This window comes from Mesocricetus auratus, unplaced genomic scaffold, assembly GCF_017639785.1.
Source record: "Mesocricetus auratus isolate SY011 unplaced genomic scaffold, BCM_Maur_2.0 Super-Scaffold_100013, whole genome shotgun sequence".
Taxonomy (NCBI): Eukaryota; Metazoa; Chordata; class Mammalia; order Rodentia; family Cricetidae; genus Mesocricetus; species Mesocricetus auratus.
This window is the reverse complement of record NW_024429196.1, coordinates 58337269-58355059: the sequence shown is the minus strand read 5'-3', so window position 1 is coordinate 58355059 and position 17791 is coordinate 58337269. Positions and strand designations below refer to the sequence as shown.

The following is a 17791-nucleotide window of genomic DNA, read 5'->3' as shown; positions in this document are numbered from 1 at the left end:
TGGGCAGGTGGTCCTGGGCTGGATGACAAAGCAATGGTGTAAGGAGCGCTCATGTGGTCTCTGATGACTTCCCTCAATGATGGACTGTAATCTGGAAGTGTAAACCAATAAACCCGTTCTTTCCCAAGGTGCTTTGAGTCTGTGTTTTGTTATAGCAACAGAAAACAACAGGAAAGGCACAGTTCCTGAAATATGGCTAACACAGTACAAGAGGGGCAGCCTTTTACTGTTGTGTGCTATTTGATCACACTGTCTGAAGATGTGTTTCTGTCTTCCCAGGCCCCCTAAGGTACGTTCTGATTGGCTTAATAAAGAACTGGATGGCCAATAGCTAGGCAGGAGAGGATAGGCAGGATTTCCAGGGAGGGAGGGAGGGAGGGAGGGAGGGAGGAGGGAGGGAGGGAGGGAGGGAGGGAGAGAGAGAGAGAGAGAGAGAGAGAGAGAGAGAGAGAGAGAGAGAGAGAGAGAGAGAGAGAGAGAGAGGAACTACTGTGGGGAGGATCTGAGAGGCCAGGGATTCATCAGCGAGATGTGGAGGAAGATGGATGTTCACTACTGAGGAGAGGTAATATGTCGGGTGGCAGCGCACAGATTAATAAAAGTGGGTTAATTTATATTTTAAGAGCTAGTTGGGAACAAGCCTAAGCTAAGGCCAAGCTTTCATACTTATTAAGAAGTCTCCCTGTCATTATTTGGGAGCTGGTGGTTCAAAGAAAATCTGATTACAATTTACCATTATTTGGTGGCGTAAGATAAGGAAGGTGATAGTTGGACATGAGGCATTACCTCCACTGGGGAGTACCCATCCGGACACAATAATGATGTTGACTGGCGTTCTAAGCTCCGTTCTAAGGAGTACACGCACCATCCTTTGAATCTTAGATATCTCCCAAACGCCCAAGAACGTTGTTGGAAGGCAGTGGAGCCTAGTGGGGGAAAGGCGGGCCGCTGAGGCTTTCCATCGAGGAATATAGGGATCTGGTCCCTTCCTGCTTTTCTTCTGGTTCCCAGCTGCCATGAGTCACCACAGGAACCAGAGCAACGGGACCACGTGACTGTGGGCTGAATCCATCCCCCCCCCCACTGTGAAGCAAAGGAGCCTTTCCTCACCATTGTTCTCAGCGACAGAACGTGACCAGCATGTGTCCGTTCATTTTACCCTCATCCCGTCTTTACAGGTCATGCATTTATCGTGGCTACACGTCAGACGTACAGGTGGAAACTTAGTGTGAAGACACAGATCATCGCCCGATGGGTAGCGGAGGAAGAGACATCCATGCAATCTCCCACGTGTTCCTACCTTCTAACATCTTTTTACGCCTCCCTTCAATACTTCTAATCCCCGGGACAGGTCTTATGCGTAGCTGTGGTTTCCACGTGAACTAGCTGTGATTCAGGAACAAGTCCTGGGGCACGTGAGCCAACCAGTGCCGGTTCCAACTGATTGGCCTGAATAGTCATGTGACACAAGCCAGTCCAATCAGAGCAAAGAACAGTCTGCAAGGCAACTCAGCCCTTCTGAGCCTTTGTTGAAAGGAGACCCCGCCTGAGGAAGCGGCCCGTGTTCGGGCAGGCTTGAAGGGAAGCACGGAAGAGAAGCAAGCGAAGGGCTGACTACGGAAAACCCGACTAACAGCCAAGTCTCCGGGGCGTCAGAAGTCACAGGGGACAGCCAGGTCCCCCTTCTACATTTTAGACAAGTGAGTTACTGTTCCTGGAAGAGGCTCACACTGTCCCAACAGACTGCTGGCGTTGTACCCAGACCAGTGCCTTATAGCTTCCCCAGGACTCTGAACTCCCTTTACAGATGCTTCAATAGTAGTCCATGCAGAGAGGTTGAAATCTCCCTCAGAATATAAAGAAGGGCCCGCAGGGACTACAGCGGTGGCTGGAGGTTCCCGAAGAGGCCTTTGATTGTGGTGAACAGTGTCATCCTTTCCAAACCGGTTTTCTTTTTCACCTCAGAGGTTGGACAGGCTCCTGGAGTTTTCCATGGTGATTGCGAGAAACAGTAACAAAGTCTTTTTAGGAGGAGAGAAATGAACTTGAATTATTTGATAGGCAATCTGGATCCCTTTCCTGCCCTCTGCCCTTCCTTACCACATCACCTAGATTTCTGGCTCTGGGTACCCACTTAAAAAGAAACTTCTTTGTTTAATTAAAATACAATTGTACTACCCGCCCCCCTCCCAGCCTCCAACTTCTCCGTGTCTTTTCCTCCTCAAATTCATGGCCTCTTTCTCTTCAATTAGTGATGTAATTGCTATTGTATTGTTACATATATATGCAAATTAATATAAAAATGCCACCTGCCAAGACTATTTAGTTTTGCCTGCTTGTATATGTTTCTATGACTGACCCTTGGGATTGCATAACCATTTAGGAGCATCGTCCCTGGGGAAGATTAATTTTATCTTTTCTCTCAGCAGACTTTAATTGCTTGCAGCTTTTTATCCAGGGTCCCAGGAGAATTCCTCCATCACTGTTAGCACGTCAACTGGCGTCGTCGTTGACTGGGTCTTTATTAAACGGCCGTGATGGTGACATTTCACGGGCGTATCTTTTCTGTCATATCCAGAAAACAATCTCGCCGCAGGCTTCCTGGTCCTATGGCTCTTACAGGCTTTCTGCCCCGTGCTCGGCAATGTTCCCTGTGCCTCAGGTGCAGGGGCTGTGTAGTATATGTGTCTTAATGAGAGGAGAAATGAAAAAGAAAAGGACACAGCTGGCCGACTGGTCCTGGATTTCAGCACCAAATAAATGGGGGAAACGGGGAAAAAAAGAAATTAAAACAAGGAAAGGACCTGATTGCTCCTAGGCATGGTGGAGGGGAAAGTTTACTGCAGATAGAAGGGAGAGTATGGTCAGAGGCAGGCACATTTGGGAGAGTCCAGAGTGAACTTAACCAGACTGAGCCTGCCATGTGGGGAGAGGGGGGAGGGGAGAGGGGAGGGGGGAGGGAGGAGAGGGGAGGGGGGAGAGACAGACCAAGAGACTAAAAGTGAGGGTGGGTAACCAAAATGGCTGGATTATATAGGGAAGGGCGTCTGGGGAAAGGGCAGCCTAGCCCCTGGGCTGGAGAAGTTAGGATGTACCAGCTATACTCTGTAACTGGCAGGGACTGAGGGGTGCAGGAGAACCTGGTGGCCACCTCAGCGGTTTTCATACCTGACATCATCAGTTGGGGAGGGACACTACTGTCAGTCAGTCTGTGGGGAGGGACACTACTGTCAGTCAGTCAGTCCTGTGGGGAGGGACACTGCAGTCAGTCAGTCAGTCAGTCAGTCAGTCAGTCAGTCAGTCAGTCCTGTGGGGAGGGACACTGCAGTCAGTCAGTCAGTCAGTCAGTCAGTCAGTCAGTCAGTCAGTCAGTCCTGTGGGGAGGGACACTACTGTCAGTCAGTCAGTCAGTCAGTCAGTCAGTCAGTCAGTCAGTACTGTGGGGAGGGACACTGCAGTCAGTCAGTCAGTCAGTCAGTCCTGTGGGGAGGGACACTGCAGTCAGTCAGTCAGTCAGTCAGTCCTGTGGGGAGGGACACTACTGTCAGTCAGTCAGTCCTGTGGGGAGGGACACTGCAGTCAGTCAGTCAGTCAGTCAGTCCTGTGGGGAGGGACACTACTGTCAGTCCTGTGGGGCGGGACACTGCAGTAGCTGTGGCTTTCTGTCATAGTCTGTGTGCTGCAGAAAGATGACTTCTTGATGAGGAGTGGAAGCTACACTTATCTGGGACCTGCTTCTTGACGCCTCCTGTCTTCTACTACACGGCACACATCGATGTTTTCCACCACAGTGAGTCTGGCCATTTCTCCTACAAGGTCTAACTGCAGTTTGTAAGAGACTCCTAAATTCTGGGATTTTTTTTCTCAACTTGCAAAAATGGAACTCACAGTGAAAAGAAAGACTTAGGATAAGGCATTAGGAAAATATATATGTGGGGACAGAGGACCGTTTTCTCACAAATCATGTTCTTTGTGAAACTGAGTATATTCTCATAGCCATGCTAGGGATTAGCTCTATAAATGATTGTCTCATTTGTCCCAAACATATACAATCTGAATACATGTCTATGTCTCTGGCATTATGTTTGCATGTGTGTTTAAGCATTCGTGTGTGTGTGTGTGTGTGTGTGTGTGTGTGCGTGCACACACACACACACACACACACATACCACACAGAAGCTGCCAGGTTCAAGAAGGGCAAAGGGAAACTAATGGCTGGGATCTGCTCATGCCTTTAGGAGGCTGTGACAGCTGTCCTGAGCTGGTGGGGTGCGTGAATGAGTTCACACAGTCTCCTGAGTTGTTTTATGTTTTTGCTTTTTTTTTTTTTTAAAGTCAGTCACAGGAATGTACTGAGAATGCCTGGAGTGAGAGAGCATGGAAGGGTAAGAATGGTTGTGTAATTAGAGGCTTGCTCCTAGGCCTGGCATAGCTGTGTTTTTCTTGGGAGCATTATGGACCACACAGGACACTGCTATCAGTTTTGTCTGTTTTCAACCCAGGAGACTTCCACATCACTTCTAAAGCTCTGCCTTACTGTGCATGCAGGCCATCCCAGTTGGTTTAGTGCTGACTGACTGGCTGGTCATTCTCGGAGATTTCGGTATGTACCTACAGGAATTCAAACAATCAACATGCTTCTGACTAGGAAACTTTACCTCTTCTAATCGGACACAAAGACACTATAATACATGCTAAGAATGGGGAGACGATAAGTCAACCCCTTTACGATAACTGTGTAGCGGGAGGCGCAGGGATCCTGCTGGGAGAGGCTGGGCGGAGATGAGAATGAAGCTGCTGCAGAGCCTGTGAGCCATCTGCACATTCGAGAAATGGAAAGCTGTGGCTTCTGGGGGGTTGGAAGCGGATGTCAACTGGCTCACTTCCTGAGGTACTGAAGGAGGGACGTGTGAGTGACATGAGTGAATGGGCCCACAACATGGCTTCTAAGCAGTTCAGGGGACTGATAATTCTGAGGAGGTAGGGACAGTGTCTTTTGTTTCTAAGTGTATTCTTAGATCATAGTACCTGATATGTAAATAATTCAACCTTACGTAACCACCCAAATGAATGAATGAATTCAAGAGTAAGTACCAGGTGCACTGAGGACAGGCAAAGCCAGGCTTTGGGAGTGCTAAGTTTGGGTATTTACTGTCCTGGAAAGTCAATGAGTTAAAGCTTGGTCCCTAGGGAGGTGCTATTTAGAACTGATGCAGCCTTGAAGAGAAGGGGCCTAGTAGGAGGTCTTCAGGTAACTGGAGTTATTGTCTTGAAGGGAATCGTAGGATCCTGTCCCCCTTTACTCTGTCACATGCTCTTACTGTAAGGTGACACTCTATCACAGGTTAAAGCATGAGGACCACAGCCACCAGCAGAAACTTCCAAAGCTGTGAACCCAACATCCATTCTCCCTTTGCTAAGTTAGTTGTAGGGATTTGCTGCAGAGATGGGGGGCTGACAGACACAGAAGATGAAGGTAAAGAGTATGTGAATAAGTGGGGGAATGACGTCACTTTCGGGGTGTCATCAGTATCTCCCTGTGTTGGTCTTAAGGTCCAGGAGCAGCACTGACACATTGCCTGAGAGCTCTGATTTTAGGTAGGCCGTCATCCTCTTGGCCTTCTGAGAGCTACTTGAGCTGCACCAGTGACCAACACTTGTATCTGAAGAAAATAACTCTTTAACTGCACTAACAGTCCTTGAACAAGCCACATTGAACAGGTGCCAGTCAGATTCTTTTTAAATCCTGGGCAACTGCAAGGGAGTGTTCCTAAGGAGCAGACAAGGAGGTAAGTTTGATGAGCTGTAATTACATAAGGAGAGCCATTACAAATGGGGTCTCAAGACTACTTAGGGTCCTCAGAAACATATTTCAGAGGCATTATTACATCTGTGGGGGCTGGGAGCATCTGTTCTTGGGGCTAAGAATGGCAGAGGGACTCATGAGGAATTTCTTTGTGCAGCCCCTATTGGTCATCAGTGATTCTTCTTAAAGCTGAGTCTGGGGACCTTGGGCTTCCCCGAGGCTGAGCTTGGTGTGCATTTTTTGGCAGATCATGGTCAGGAGGAGATGACAGTAGCATTGGCACAAGCCACAGTAGCACGGTTTTCATTGTACAGTTCCAACAAAACCTGGTATTCACCCTGCAAGGGACACAGGTAAAGCGTTAGCCATCTGATCCACAATATAATCAACCACTCAATAAAGACAGACAGTTCCTTCTCTACTTAAGGATAGCACCATACGTAAAAAGTTATTTCTATGCTGAACATGTTTAGACTTCTTTGTCTTGTTAAGGTCCTTTGGACAGTCTAGTATAAGGATCAACATAGGGCTTATATGATATCAAGCATTATAAGTTATCTAGAAATAATTAAAGTGAACCCAAGCATGAGCATAGGTTATATTGCGAAGGCTATGCTATTTTAAATAAGGATTTGAGAATCTTATATTAAATGTTTTTCAGTTACACATATTTATCTATGTCTATTTTAATGTGTGTGTATATGTGTATGGGTATTGGTGTGTGCTTGCCACAGCATATGGTTGTATATGTTGGGGATGTCAAAGGACAGCTTGTGGTCATTGGTTCTTTCCTTCCACCATGTGGGACCAACCCCAGGACAGAACTCAGATCATTAATCACCTTTACTTACTAAGCCATCTTTCTGGCAATATCTGTGGCTTTTGGTGTTTGAGGGGTCCTGGAACCCATCCCCCATAAGTACTGAGTAATGGTTTGTATTTATTGAGCACCTTATGTGTGATGGGCATGGTTCCAGATGCTACAGATAAACTCTAACAATACAAACCAACTCTCTGCCCTGTATAGATTACATTTCACTGGGAGAGATAAAAAGTTCCCAGGGTTAGGAATGCTACAGATGCAGCTGCCATGAAGAAATGCATGCAGGAGAGGGGTGGAAAAGAGCTGGGTTCGGTATAACTGATGCTAGCTTGCAACTCTAAGTAGAATGATCAGAGAGAGGCTTTGGCGAGAGAATGACCTTTAGGCAAAGACCTGAAAGAAATGCAAGAGAGTTCCAGTTGACTGTGGGCCTGATGTCCCCATATTTGAGAAACAGACAAGAGCCAATGGGACTTCAGGGAGGAGGGAGAGAAAGGGAGATTGGAAGACCATAGGAGGTCAGAGTCTCAGGGCTTGGCAGACATGATGGGGTGTCTGCTTCAAGTCTGAAAGGGACTCAGGTATGACAGTTTTCTCAGGCGTGTTAGGAAGATCTCTCTGGGTGCTGATTAAAAGAGGCTGTAGGTGCCATTAGCCTAAAAGGAGCTACAGCATTTGAAAGAAGGGGCTCTAGATTATGAGTGGCAAGATACACATGCTTTTATATAAGGGTGAACTTTGGAGACATGAACTACATGATAGGAGACCAGAGTAGGGGCAATGGACAAAGAGAAGTCTGTTTCCAAGGTTGAGGTGGGCACTAAAAATGCAGGATATAAGTGTGTGTCCATGTCCTTGGCAATTTATAGTTCAGGTTGTACCAAGAAAGTATCCACATGCTTTGGAAGATCAAAGGGTCTTCCACTCTTAATTCAGAAAAGAGCAGACATAGAAAAATATAGGATTATATGCAGGACTTTAATTTGGGTCAAGAGATTGTTGTATTAAAAGGAAAATAAGCTGGTGGAGAGGGCTTTATATAAATAAGCAGGTGCTATCCTTTCTCAGCACAAGGAAATGATAACAGTGGCTATGCCAATTGTTCTGATCTGGTCAATATATATTCTGCATTATTCTGAGATGTCACATTGAACTCTATAAACATGCACAATTATTACCCATCAACTAAAAGATAAGTTTTATACTAGGGAGGTGGCTTAGTTGGTATAAAGTCTGATGTACAGAATTTATATTTCCAGAATCTCTGCAAAATTCCAGAGGTGGCAGTGTGCCCCTAAAATCCTAGCACTGGGGGTGGGAGTGGAGGGTGGTGAAAAGTTGTAGGTAGACTTTTCTGTCCCACCAGCCAGTTCCCAAATAACCACACAGAGACTTATTATTAATTACAAATGCTCAGCAGATAGCTTAGGCTTGTTACTAACTAGCTCTTACATTTTAAATTAATCCATATTTCTTATCTATACTCTGTCATATGACAGTACCATTTTCAAATAAAGCAAGTTCGTTTCCTTGACTCCTGAGACTCTGCCCTTCTTCTTCATGCTCTATTTTGTCTGCAAGTCCTTCCTAACCTCTACCTGTCCAGCAATTGGCCAGTCGGTTCTTTTATTAACCAATGAGTGTAATATACATTTACAGTATACAATGATTGTTCCACAGCAACAAGTGGATCCCTGAAGCTCATTAACCAGCCAGTCTAGCTGAATTGATGTGCTTAAGGTTCAGTGTGAGACCTTGTCTCAAAACATGGAGGTGCAGGGATGGATGGCAGTGGTAAAGGTGCTTTTGCCAAGCTTGATAATCTGAGTTTGATTTTCAGAATCCACATGGTAGAAGGAGACAACTGATTCCTACAAGTTGTCCTTTGAACTCTACACATGCATTGTGACATGTGCCTATAACACACACACACACACACACACACACACACACACACACACACACATACAAGTAAATGTGAAAAATAAAGATGGAATGAGTTCAAGACAAGACATCCAATGTGGATGTCAGGTCTCTATACATACACACTACACATCCACCCACACGCACCTGCATAGACACCTACCCTAACAAGTATGTACCACACACACATATAAGTAAATAAATATACACATTTCAAAAAGAGAGGAAAAATAACCAAGATACTGGAAAGTAAATACCGAGTGGAAACGTTTTTGGCTAAAGAGGAACCTCCATTGGTTGAGAGACCATCTCTGGGGGTCTAGGTGAAGGAGGGGATGTAAACAGGCTCTTCATTAACATGTTCTCAACTAACTGCTCTTAGGAAAGCAGAGACTCTCTCTGTGGCCCCTGGTTGTGAGCTGGAGGCCCTGGGCACACTGTGGCTGTTTGTGGCCATTGTGGTCAGCCCTCTTAGGATCAAGTTCCCCAGCTATTCTGCTGGATAGGCCTGTGTGGAATGTGTCCCAGGAGACTATGTCCTCTGTTGGGTATGCAGGGTTGGTGTGGGTAAGGAGCTTGCCAGGTGTCTGTTTCCTATTACATGCCCCAGAAGAGGAGGGGAACCAGGCTCAGGACTCCTGACTATGAGTCTGGCTAACATTGGAGTGTGTCTTTTGGAGAGCTGTTTATTGGTTGAAGAAGGCAGGGAAGGAGTTTCCTGCAACACTGTAGATGACTACAATATGGTGCCCACTTACAATGGTGGAAGATAAAAATGGCCTCAGTAAGATCTATACTTTGCATTTTGAAATTTCATTTTCCAGGCTTGTGTCAAGTATTTCAAACCTCCTTCCACGCTGAGCAGTATTGGTGAGTCACAGTGCCCAGCCATGAGAATACATGATCAAATGGCCAGCACTCTTCTGTTCTTCTGTTGTTCTGTTCAGATGTTCTTCTGTAGGCTGGGTGGAGTCAATGTATTTTCAACTTATACTATTTTCAACTCATGCAGACTTTATGAGATGTAACCCTGAGTTAAGTTGAGGAACATCTATAAATCCCTTTACATCTCTGATGGTAAATTTCCCGTCAAAGAGCTTCTATGACTTTAAGACCCTGCCCCCTTCATTTCATATGAATTGCTAAGGGTAACTGATTTCTAAAAAGCCAGCAAAGCAAAATGAAATCCAAGTGTTAGCAATTATTACATCAGTTTCTAGTGGGGTATCAGAAGAAAAATGAGGAGAGAAAAAGCATTCAAGTAGCAACAATTTGAAGAAACGCTCCCTGGGAGAGTTCAGACCATGCATGCTAAGAGTGAGGAGAGATTGGGTTTCTCTGCCTGGCAGAAGTTGTGCATTTCACAGAAAGGCCAGAGAAGATCACTGAAGAATTTCCCAAGAGGGAGGGCTGGAGACTCCATTTGTGAGTAGGATTCCTGTGGAGACCCAAGAGGGCCTGTTCAAGACTTAGGAGCTCACAGTGTGGACAGGAGGGAAACCCCCTCAGCTCAAAAGAAACTGAAGAGGTTTCTTATGGAAGAGACTCAGTGTCTCCTTCAGGTTTCAGATGACGGAAAAGAAGAAGCTGAAAGCAAGATGTTTAAATGGTTATATTTTCTTCATGGTGTTCCATACCATTTTTTTTTTCTGTAGCAGGAGGGAAATGCATGGCGATGTCAGAGTCACTTAAATTCACACGTTTCTGAAATAATGTCATTTTGAGTCTTAGCTTTGAGTCTTGCTGGTGAATGCTCAGGACGGACCACTTCATTTGCTTGGTGACAGCTCGCTGTAGCTTGACTGTCCTCACTATAAGTTTTAATCCCCAGAATGAGGTCAGAAATGTGGGATCTGCCCCTGTGAGTGGATTCATTCATTCATGGACTAACGGGTTAAAGAGCCAATGAGTTTTCTTGGGAGTGGGTATGTTATAAAAACTCCTCTTGTCTCTAATGTGCTGTGTAGACTTAAAGGATGTTGCAAAGTCCTCAACAGCAAGGAGCCTTTCACCAGATGTTCTCGCTTTATCCTGGATGCACCGTACTCTGGAGTGGAGGGCTAAGTACACCTTTATTCTTTTGTGTACATGTATGTATGTGGTCATGTTTGTGACATGCAGACATGTGTATGTTGAATATGTATATATAATTGTGTGTGCACATGCGTGTGGAGAACAAGGATAATCGTGGGTGCTATTCTTCATGTGTCATCTACCTTTTTCCTTTTCTGAGTCAGGAGCACTCACTGACCTGAAACTTGCTAGGCTGGCTGGCCAGGAAATCCCAGGGGTCTGCCTATCCCTACTTTTCCAGCATTTGGATCATAAGTATGTGACACCTCATTGGACTATGTGGGCTCTGGAGATCAAACTCAGGTCCTTATGCTTCCAATGTGAGCATTTTCCCAGAGAGCTATCTCCCTATCCCTGTTCTTTATACATTACACAGTAAATAGAAGCAGACTAAAATCCCAGAGGACATAGTAAGAGAATGGTAACTAGTGAGGTATTGAAGCCTTTGTGGCTTTGTAAACTGTCCTTTCTGCCAGAAACTAGTTGCCTCCTATACATCCCAAGTAACTCTGGCCATATGGGATCCCCACAGTCACACCCCCAGTCATGTGGACAAGATGCTGGCATTTCAACTCTCAGTTGGGTTTGTTCTGGCTCTCCCCAAAGCCTTCAACAGAACATCAATATGAAGCATCAAAAGGACAAAGCCAGCATATTAAACACGCTTCCTAATCATGGCATGTGCTAACTCTTTCAACTATTTAAGTTTATTTATCCTCCTGTTCATCTTTTCCTCCTCCTCTTCCTCTTCTTTTTTCTCTGATTCCTCTTTTTTCTCCTCTAGGAGTTGAAGATCTACTTACCCTTCAGCCCAATAATTACATAATAACCCCAAACAGAAAATCAAAACCTTACCTGGGGAACATCAATTCCAAGATTATTGACAGGGCCAGCATAGTAGATCTGTTCTGCAAAATATATAAAGCATAGATAACATCATTCATTTATTTAAGACAAACCCCAAAACAATGTGTCCATATCATTTGTGGCTATAGAGATGTAGGTCAAGTCTCGGCAACAAAACAAGAGTATCCACTGGTACAAAAACTCTAATTTCCTGACTCCAAATTGATCTTATTTATGAACAATAGTCTGTCCACATGTTGCTTGTTTTCCAATGTCAAGGCTAACAGTACAGAAACATCTGAACAGGGCGCCGCCTCCAGAGTGAAAAGTGCTGAAAGGAAGCGTGATGGTCATGGAAAGACTGAGTGACTGAGTGGTCGAGAGTCCACTGCTGGGATGCAGGGACACAGGGTGAAACTCTGAAGCCTGCTCTAATGGCTTGGCCAGTCATTTGCTCTTTACGCTCAGTTACCTTGTCCCTAAGACAGGTGCTGTAATTAAAAACCATGTCCACTCCCTAGGCCTGGAGGAATGAAGAGTTAATGAATGTAACATCTGAAGAGCAGCCTGTGGTAAACTTTTGCTACATCTGGGAAGAGGGGAACACTGAGTTTTACAGGATGGTTGGTCAGAGGAGGTATCACCATGGGTGATAACAACTGACAAGTCCGGAGGAACAAGAAAAAGGATTTTAAAGCAACAGCATAAAGACAAAGATACTGATGTGGAAAAGCAGCTAGGAAAGCATAAGGCCTGAGACGGGGGTGGCTTGAACATCTGGAACAATAGGAGCTCTATTCATTGAGATAGGGAGCCTGGAAGGAAAACATGTCAGGGGCCTGAAAAGACTTGGTTTGTAAAATGACCAACCAACGGACCTTTGGAGTTTGCGGGGAGGTCTGGGGATGCAGCTACAAACATTTGAGCCATTAACATGTAGCTAGCTCTAAAGTCATGAGGCAGGGGTGAAGCCTCAAGAAAGATAAACTTGGCAGACAGAGGCTTGGAGGCCAGAAGCAACCGGGAGGCTCTCCAGCATTCTGAAGTTGGGAGAAGGAAAGCCAGTCAAGAAAATGACTGAACTGCAGAAGAGAAGGAGTAAGTGGAGTGAGAAGGTTAAGAAGATGGCAGGGAAGAGATTTGCCCTGGAGAGGAGCATGGACGTAACTGTCAATGAGGAGAACAGACGCAGACTAAGATCAGTGTAGACTGATTTGTAAATTTGCTGGAGGATCAAGGCAGGGAGCCTGACTTTTTGTTTTTCTCATTGAAAGTCACAGGCAGAACATGGGAGCCGAAGGCCTTGGGTGGCGAGAAGCAAAGGAAGTTATTATAATGTTCCTTCTGAACAATGTGGAAGGAAATTCCATGAGAAGCAGCAAGCTTCCTAGGATGCGCTGAAGACTTTGTTTTGAGGTTTGTGGCCTGATAAAGACATAATGCAGTAGGGAAACAAGGATATTTACAAGACAGCACATGGGTCCCAAGAGGACCATCGAGTAGCTTGGCTGTAGGCAAGTGCTGGGTTGTAGTTGCTTCGTGATTTTTTTTCTCTTCTCTAAACATTGCTGGAGGAATCACATGGTGTCATGTCTACTATGTCTATTAGAAACAAGTCTCGCCACGTTCAGGAGAGGTGAATCACCAGCTGTTCTCTTTTGAAGACAAGAACAGCAAAGGATACTGGGCCCTCACATAGTGGTGGTTGTCTTATTGGTCATGACCCTGAATCACTGGGTTAAGAACAGTATTTTCACTGTGCTAAAAGACCCAGCTTTCTTCTGCCCCCCTTCAGAGGCTTCCTAACTCAGTCACATGAAAAGCCAGATTTTAAAAAAATCTATTTTAAAACAGACCAACTGCTTGTTTTTAGTTAGCACACAAAACATATTTTTTCCTGTTTATTTTGAGACAAGGTCTCACATAAGCCTGACTGGTCTTGGGTTTACTAAGAATCTAAGGATGTTCTAGAATTTTCCATCCTCCTGCCTCAGCCCTCCAAGTGCTGTGACTGCAGGTATACTGTCCCCAGATGACACGTCAGTTTTCACACATGCATATGGTGGTAGGAGAATAAGGTGAAGAGGGGGGCTCTATAGATATCAAGATCATCATGGGAAACAATAACAGCAACAAATGAGCCAATAGCAGAATGACTGGAGACCATTCCTCATCAGGGTACATGTAAGGGACAGAGCATGTGTGAGAACATACTTCCAAAAGCTGGGACAGGTGAATGCTATGTGAATGATTGTTAGGTCAGAATCTAGAGACCTGGGGCTAAGTTCAGGGTGTCTGCCTGTCTCTGTCTCTTTCCTTCTCTTTCTCATATTAAAACCTAATTTATGTGTGTCTCTCTGTATACACACATATCAGATCTATGGAGCTGGAGTGATAGTTGTTTATAAGCTGCTCTATGTACTGGGAACTACAATCTGTTCCTATGGTAAGTGCCCTTAACCACTGAGCCATCTCTCCAGTCCTGACTCTCTTGTTAATCGGCTGTCTCCATTTCTAAACTATCAGTGTCCCTGATCCAATTCTTTTTTCCTGGATACAGCAATCTTGGAATCTCAGCAGGCAACCTCTGGAATTGGGTGCATGCTTACAACATATATTATGGTACTTTGCTTATATTTACTCCCAATTTTCCTCACCTGCCTTCCTGCTGGTTCCCTTCCACCCTCAATCTCCCTTATGCTTCTCTCAGTGTGGCTGGCTCCCTGTGATAAGTTTCATGCCCACTTAACGCTCTTGGGTGGCCCAGGACAAATAACTTGAACTAGGAAGCAGAGATGGGTGGAAGGCCCAGCTCTCTTGGTCACGAGCAAAGTGACAATGGGTAATCTTGCCACTCAGCTTTCAGACTCACAAAACAGAAATAGAAGAACTTCCTTCAGGGTCCGAGGAGGACTAGAGTCCTTGTCTGTAGCCTCATTGGGCAGAGTGTGGTCCCCAGGAAGGGTAGTGACAGTCATCACCAGTTGATTATTAGTCACCTCAGAGAAGTGCCATTTGATGGATTCTGACAGGTACAGAGGCACTCAGTTCCGGAAAGTCTCGTGTGGAAGCATCTGCTTTCCTTTTTCACATTTTCAGTTTCAAAGATGGACTCGCACAGTGCTGCGAAGAGCCCTGTTTAGATGATTGCTGCTCTTCGACGATGCTCACTTAGTGCCCCAGGGTTTGCTAATTTGTGCTCCGCACTCTTAACAGGTCCTTCTCTGGGAGGAGTTTTCATTAAATTGGTTTTCTATGCTTCACACTTTCAACTGGGGCTTTTTTTTAGCGCCCCCCCCTCCATGAAGTTCCTGAGAATAGCTGTGAGTAACTCAGGGAAGTGACTCTTTGTTGTTAACGCGGCAAAACAACACCTAAAATTAAACTCTCATTCCTTCTCTTCTCAGTCCCTCTTCGTTTCTGAGACTCTTTTAATTAACGTTCTCACACTCCATACTATAAAAAGATCCCCAGGACACTTGCACCCATTTCTTCCTTTCCCTCATTGAAATAATTTGTTTTTAATGTGCAGAGGATAGAAGAAATTTGCTTGATACTGAAAATGTTTCTAAAATATCGACCTTTTTCCTTATTAAAGAGAGTACATTGACTTTAGTTCAACTGAACTTCATTTGATTGTCTTTTTGTTGGGCCAGAGATTGACATCATGCTTACAATGCAAATGCTGGACCTCCGAGCCCATCCTACCCCAGAAACTCAACTTCTATAGCATGAACTTTAAGTTCCCACAGGGTCTAGAAGTCACAGGCTTGGGGTAAAGGCCTTGCTCCCTCCTTTTACCACTCTCGGGAACTATGACCTACACTGATCTCAGCATCTCTGTGCATGGGGTATCCAGTCTTGGTTCTGCCTCTACAGTCTTCTTTCCAGTAATTACAGCATGGTAGATATAAGCCTTTGGTGTGAGTCCCAATGACCTCAGGGAAAAAGCTGGTATATTGGGGGTAGCTCTCTGTTTCAAGCTGTTTACTTCTGGCAGCCCCAGCTGCACTGGTCCAGTCCTTGGTAGGTCCAGTTAATTACTCTGTTCTGAGGGTGTGTGGGAGGGCCTCTTCTTCAGCAGGTTCTAATGAGCTTGGCCAATTGTTCTGCCGTTTTGTTCTCAGAAACCAGGCAGAGGCTGGAGCATAGGTGCTCCCAGAGTGGGGGTGTTCCCAGAATGAGGGTGCTCCTAGAGTGGTGAACTCTAACATCTACATCCTTCCTCAGGCCTTGCTGGGACCTCATTGGAATTTTTTCTCCTTCCCAACATTTAAACATCGTTACAGCGTTTTAACAATATAAAAATATATGGACTAATAATTATGATGCCGAGTTTATTAGTTTATGTAGAACAAGGGCTTTATTTTAAAAGACTATTATTTTTATGTGCTATGCTGGGGTTTGAACCTAGAGCTTTCCCCATGTAAGGCCAGTGCTTGATCACTGAGCCACACTCTCAGCCTTTCTCTCAGGTGTGGAAGCCACAGCATATACTTGCCAGATGACCACTGAAATCCTCAAGGTGAGTTAGGCGTGCAATGGCTGCCCTTTTGGGTGTAGCTGTTGTTCCTATACGGAATCCATGTCTGAACCTGCACTAGGCACTTTACCCAGTCCTGGTAGTACTTTCTTTCCGCGTTGGTTCTCTAGGTACACTTCCTCTTGCTTTGGCAGGGCATGTGGCCTTTGGACATGCCTATGATGGAGTTTCTACACTGAGTTAACTGAGGTGGCCACTCTAAATGTGGGTGGCATATTCTATGGTCTGGAATCTCTGACTGAAACAGCAGGTGAATGCTGGCAAAGCAGCAGCATGGCCTTGGTCTGCTTCTTGGCTGTGGCTGTGTTGTGGCCAGATACCTCTCCTTCCCTGCCATGATAAACTGTATCTCCTAGACAGTGAACAAAAAGAAATCCTCCTTTAAGTTGTTTTCATTAGACTTTTGATCATGGCAGTGAGAAAAGTTGACTTTAACAAAGCAGCACCCTTGGACCAATGTCATTCCTTTACTTCTTAGGACCTAGCTGGTAACTGTTCTCTCCTTCGTGAGTTGATGAATTCAAATTGTTTTTTAAATTTAATTTCCATATATAAAGGGAACCATGCCATATCTATCCTTTCCCTAGCTTATTTCCCTTAACACACTGTCCCTTCATCCCCTAGTTTTACCCACGGTGTTAAGAAATGATGGGGTTTCTTTCTTTAAGGCAGACTAGCACTCTATTGTGTAATTTGATCATAATGGCTTCATTCACCCATTGATGTTTCTACTTCTTTTCTACTGTTTTCAAGAGCGAAAACCCTTGCACACTCTTGGCATGGGGTATAGTACAATTATAGAAAAAAAAAAGGCACTGCCTTCAGACCCATGATCCCGCAGAGCTCTTTGCATGCAGGGGAGACCCGTGCATCTAGGAGACAAAGCCTTAGCTCTGCAAGGTTACAGGGGATGTAGCCCAACAAAAACTAAGGTAAGATGGTAGAAAAACCAAGAGAGAGGCAAAGGTCAGTGGAGCACATTGCCTGTCTCTGGAGGGAGAGGCAGGAAATGTGTTACTTCACTCTAGTGAGCTGTGAATCAAACCTTTTTCTTCTCGCTACCTCTGAGTATTTCCTGAGCCAAATCTACACAAAGGCTGAGCAAGGCTCCTCCAGCACAGCTCTTCATGCCAACACTCCAGGCTCCCTCCTCTCTCCCCTCCCCTCCTCTCTCCCCTCCCCTCTCCTCCCCTCCTCTCCCCTTCCCTCCCCTCCCCTCTCCTCCTCTCCTCTCTTCTCTCCTTTTCCTCCCCTGCACTTCCCTTCTTTCACATCTGCTCCCCTTCCCTTCTTTCCACCCCTCCCCCTCCCCCTTCCCTTCCTATCTATCTATCTATCTATCTATCTATCTATCTATCTATCTATCTATCTATCTGCCTGTGTGTTCACACATGAGTGCATGCTAGGAATTAGACCAGGGTGATTTTTTTAGCATTGTCTTGTAAAGTTCTGAGTTGTTTCTCTTTCACTTTTGAGTATTTACATTTTTATTTTGCATAGATAGGTGTTCCACCTGTGTACAGATCTATGTACCACTTGTGCCTAGTGTCTTGAGGCCAGACTTGTGGCAAGGGGTACTGGGCTCCCTGTAACTGGAGTTACAGATGGTTTTGAACCACCATATGGATGCTGGGAACTGAATCCAGGCCCCCAAGCAGTCTTATTCTTGAGCCATTACTCCATCCCCTTTTCATTTTATTTTGAAGGATACCCTGGGAGCTTCTGCTGCACATCTGCTTCAAGTCTCAGATGGGTCTGCAGGGGCCTTACCACATGC

The 17791-nt window shown here is 45.3% G+C and overlaps 1 protein-coding gene and 1 long non-coding RNA gene across 2 annotated transcripts in view; both read right to left on the bottom strand.

Annotated features, from left to right (window-relative positions):
* Positions 1–1132: 1132 nt before the first annotated feature.
* Positions 1133–3300, bottom strand: LOC121143608. The gene is made up of 2 exons (XR_005880862.1): positions 2360–3300; positions 1133–2021 (listed from the first exon to the last, which is right to left on the bottom strand). It is a non-coding gene; the product is annotated as an uncharacterized LOC121143608 (long non-coding RNA).
* A 2490-nt stretch (positions 3301–5790) lies between these two features.
* The window catches only part of Ly86 (lymphocyte antigen 86), a 57763-nt gene continuing 45762 nt past the window's right edge, over positions 5791–17791 (bottom strand). Inside the window, exons 4-5 of the mRNA XM_005066384.4 lie at positions 11481–11533; positions 5791–6144 (exon numbers count right to left, since the gene is read on the bottom strand). Of these exons, the coding sequence (XP_005066441.3) occupies positions 6061–6144; positions 11481–11533 (137 nt within the window). The 3' untranslated portion in view covers positions 5791–6060. The remainder of the gene's footprint in view (positions 6145–11480; positions 11534–17791) is intronic.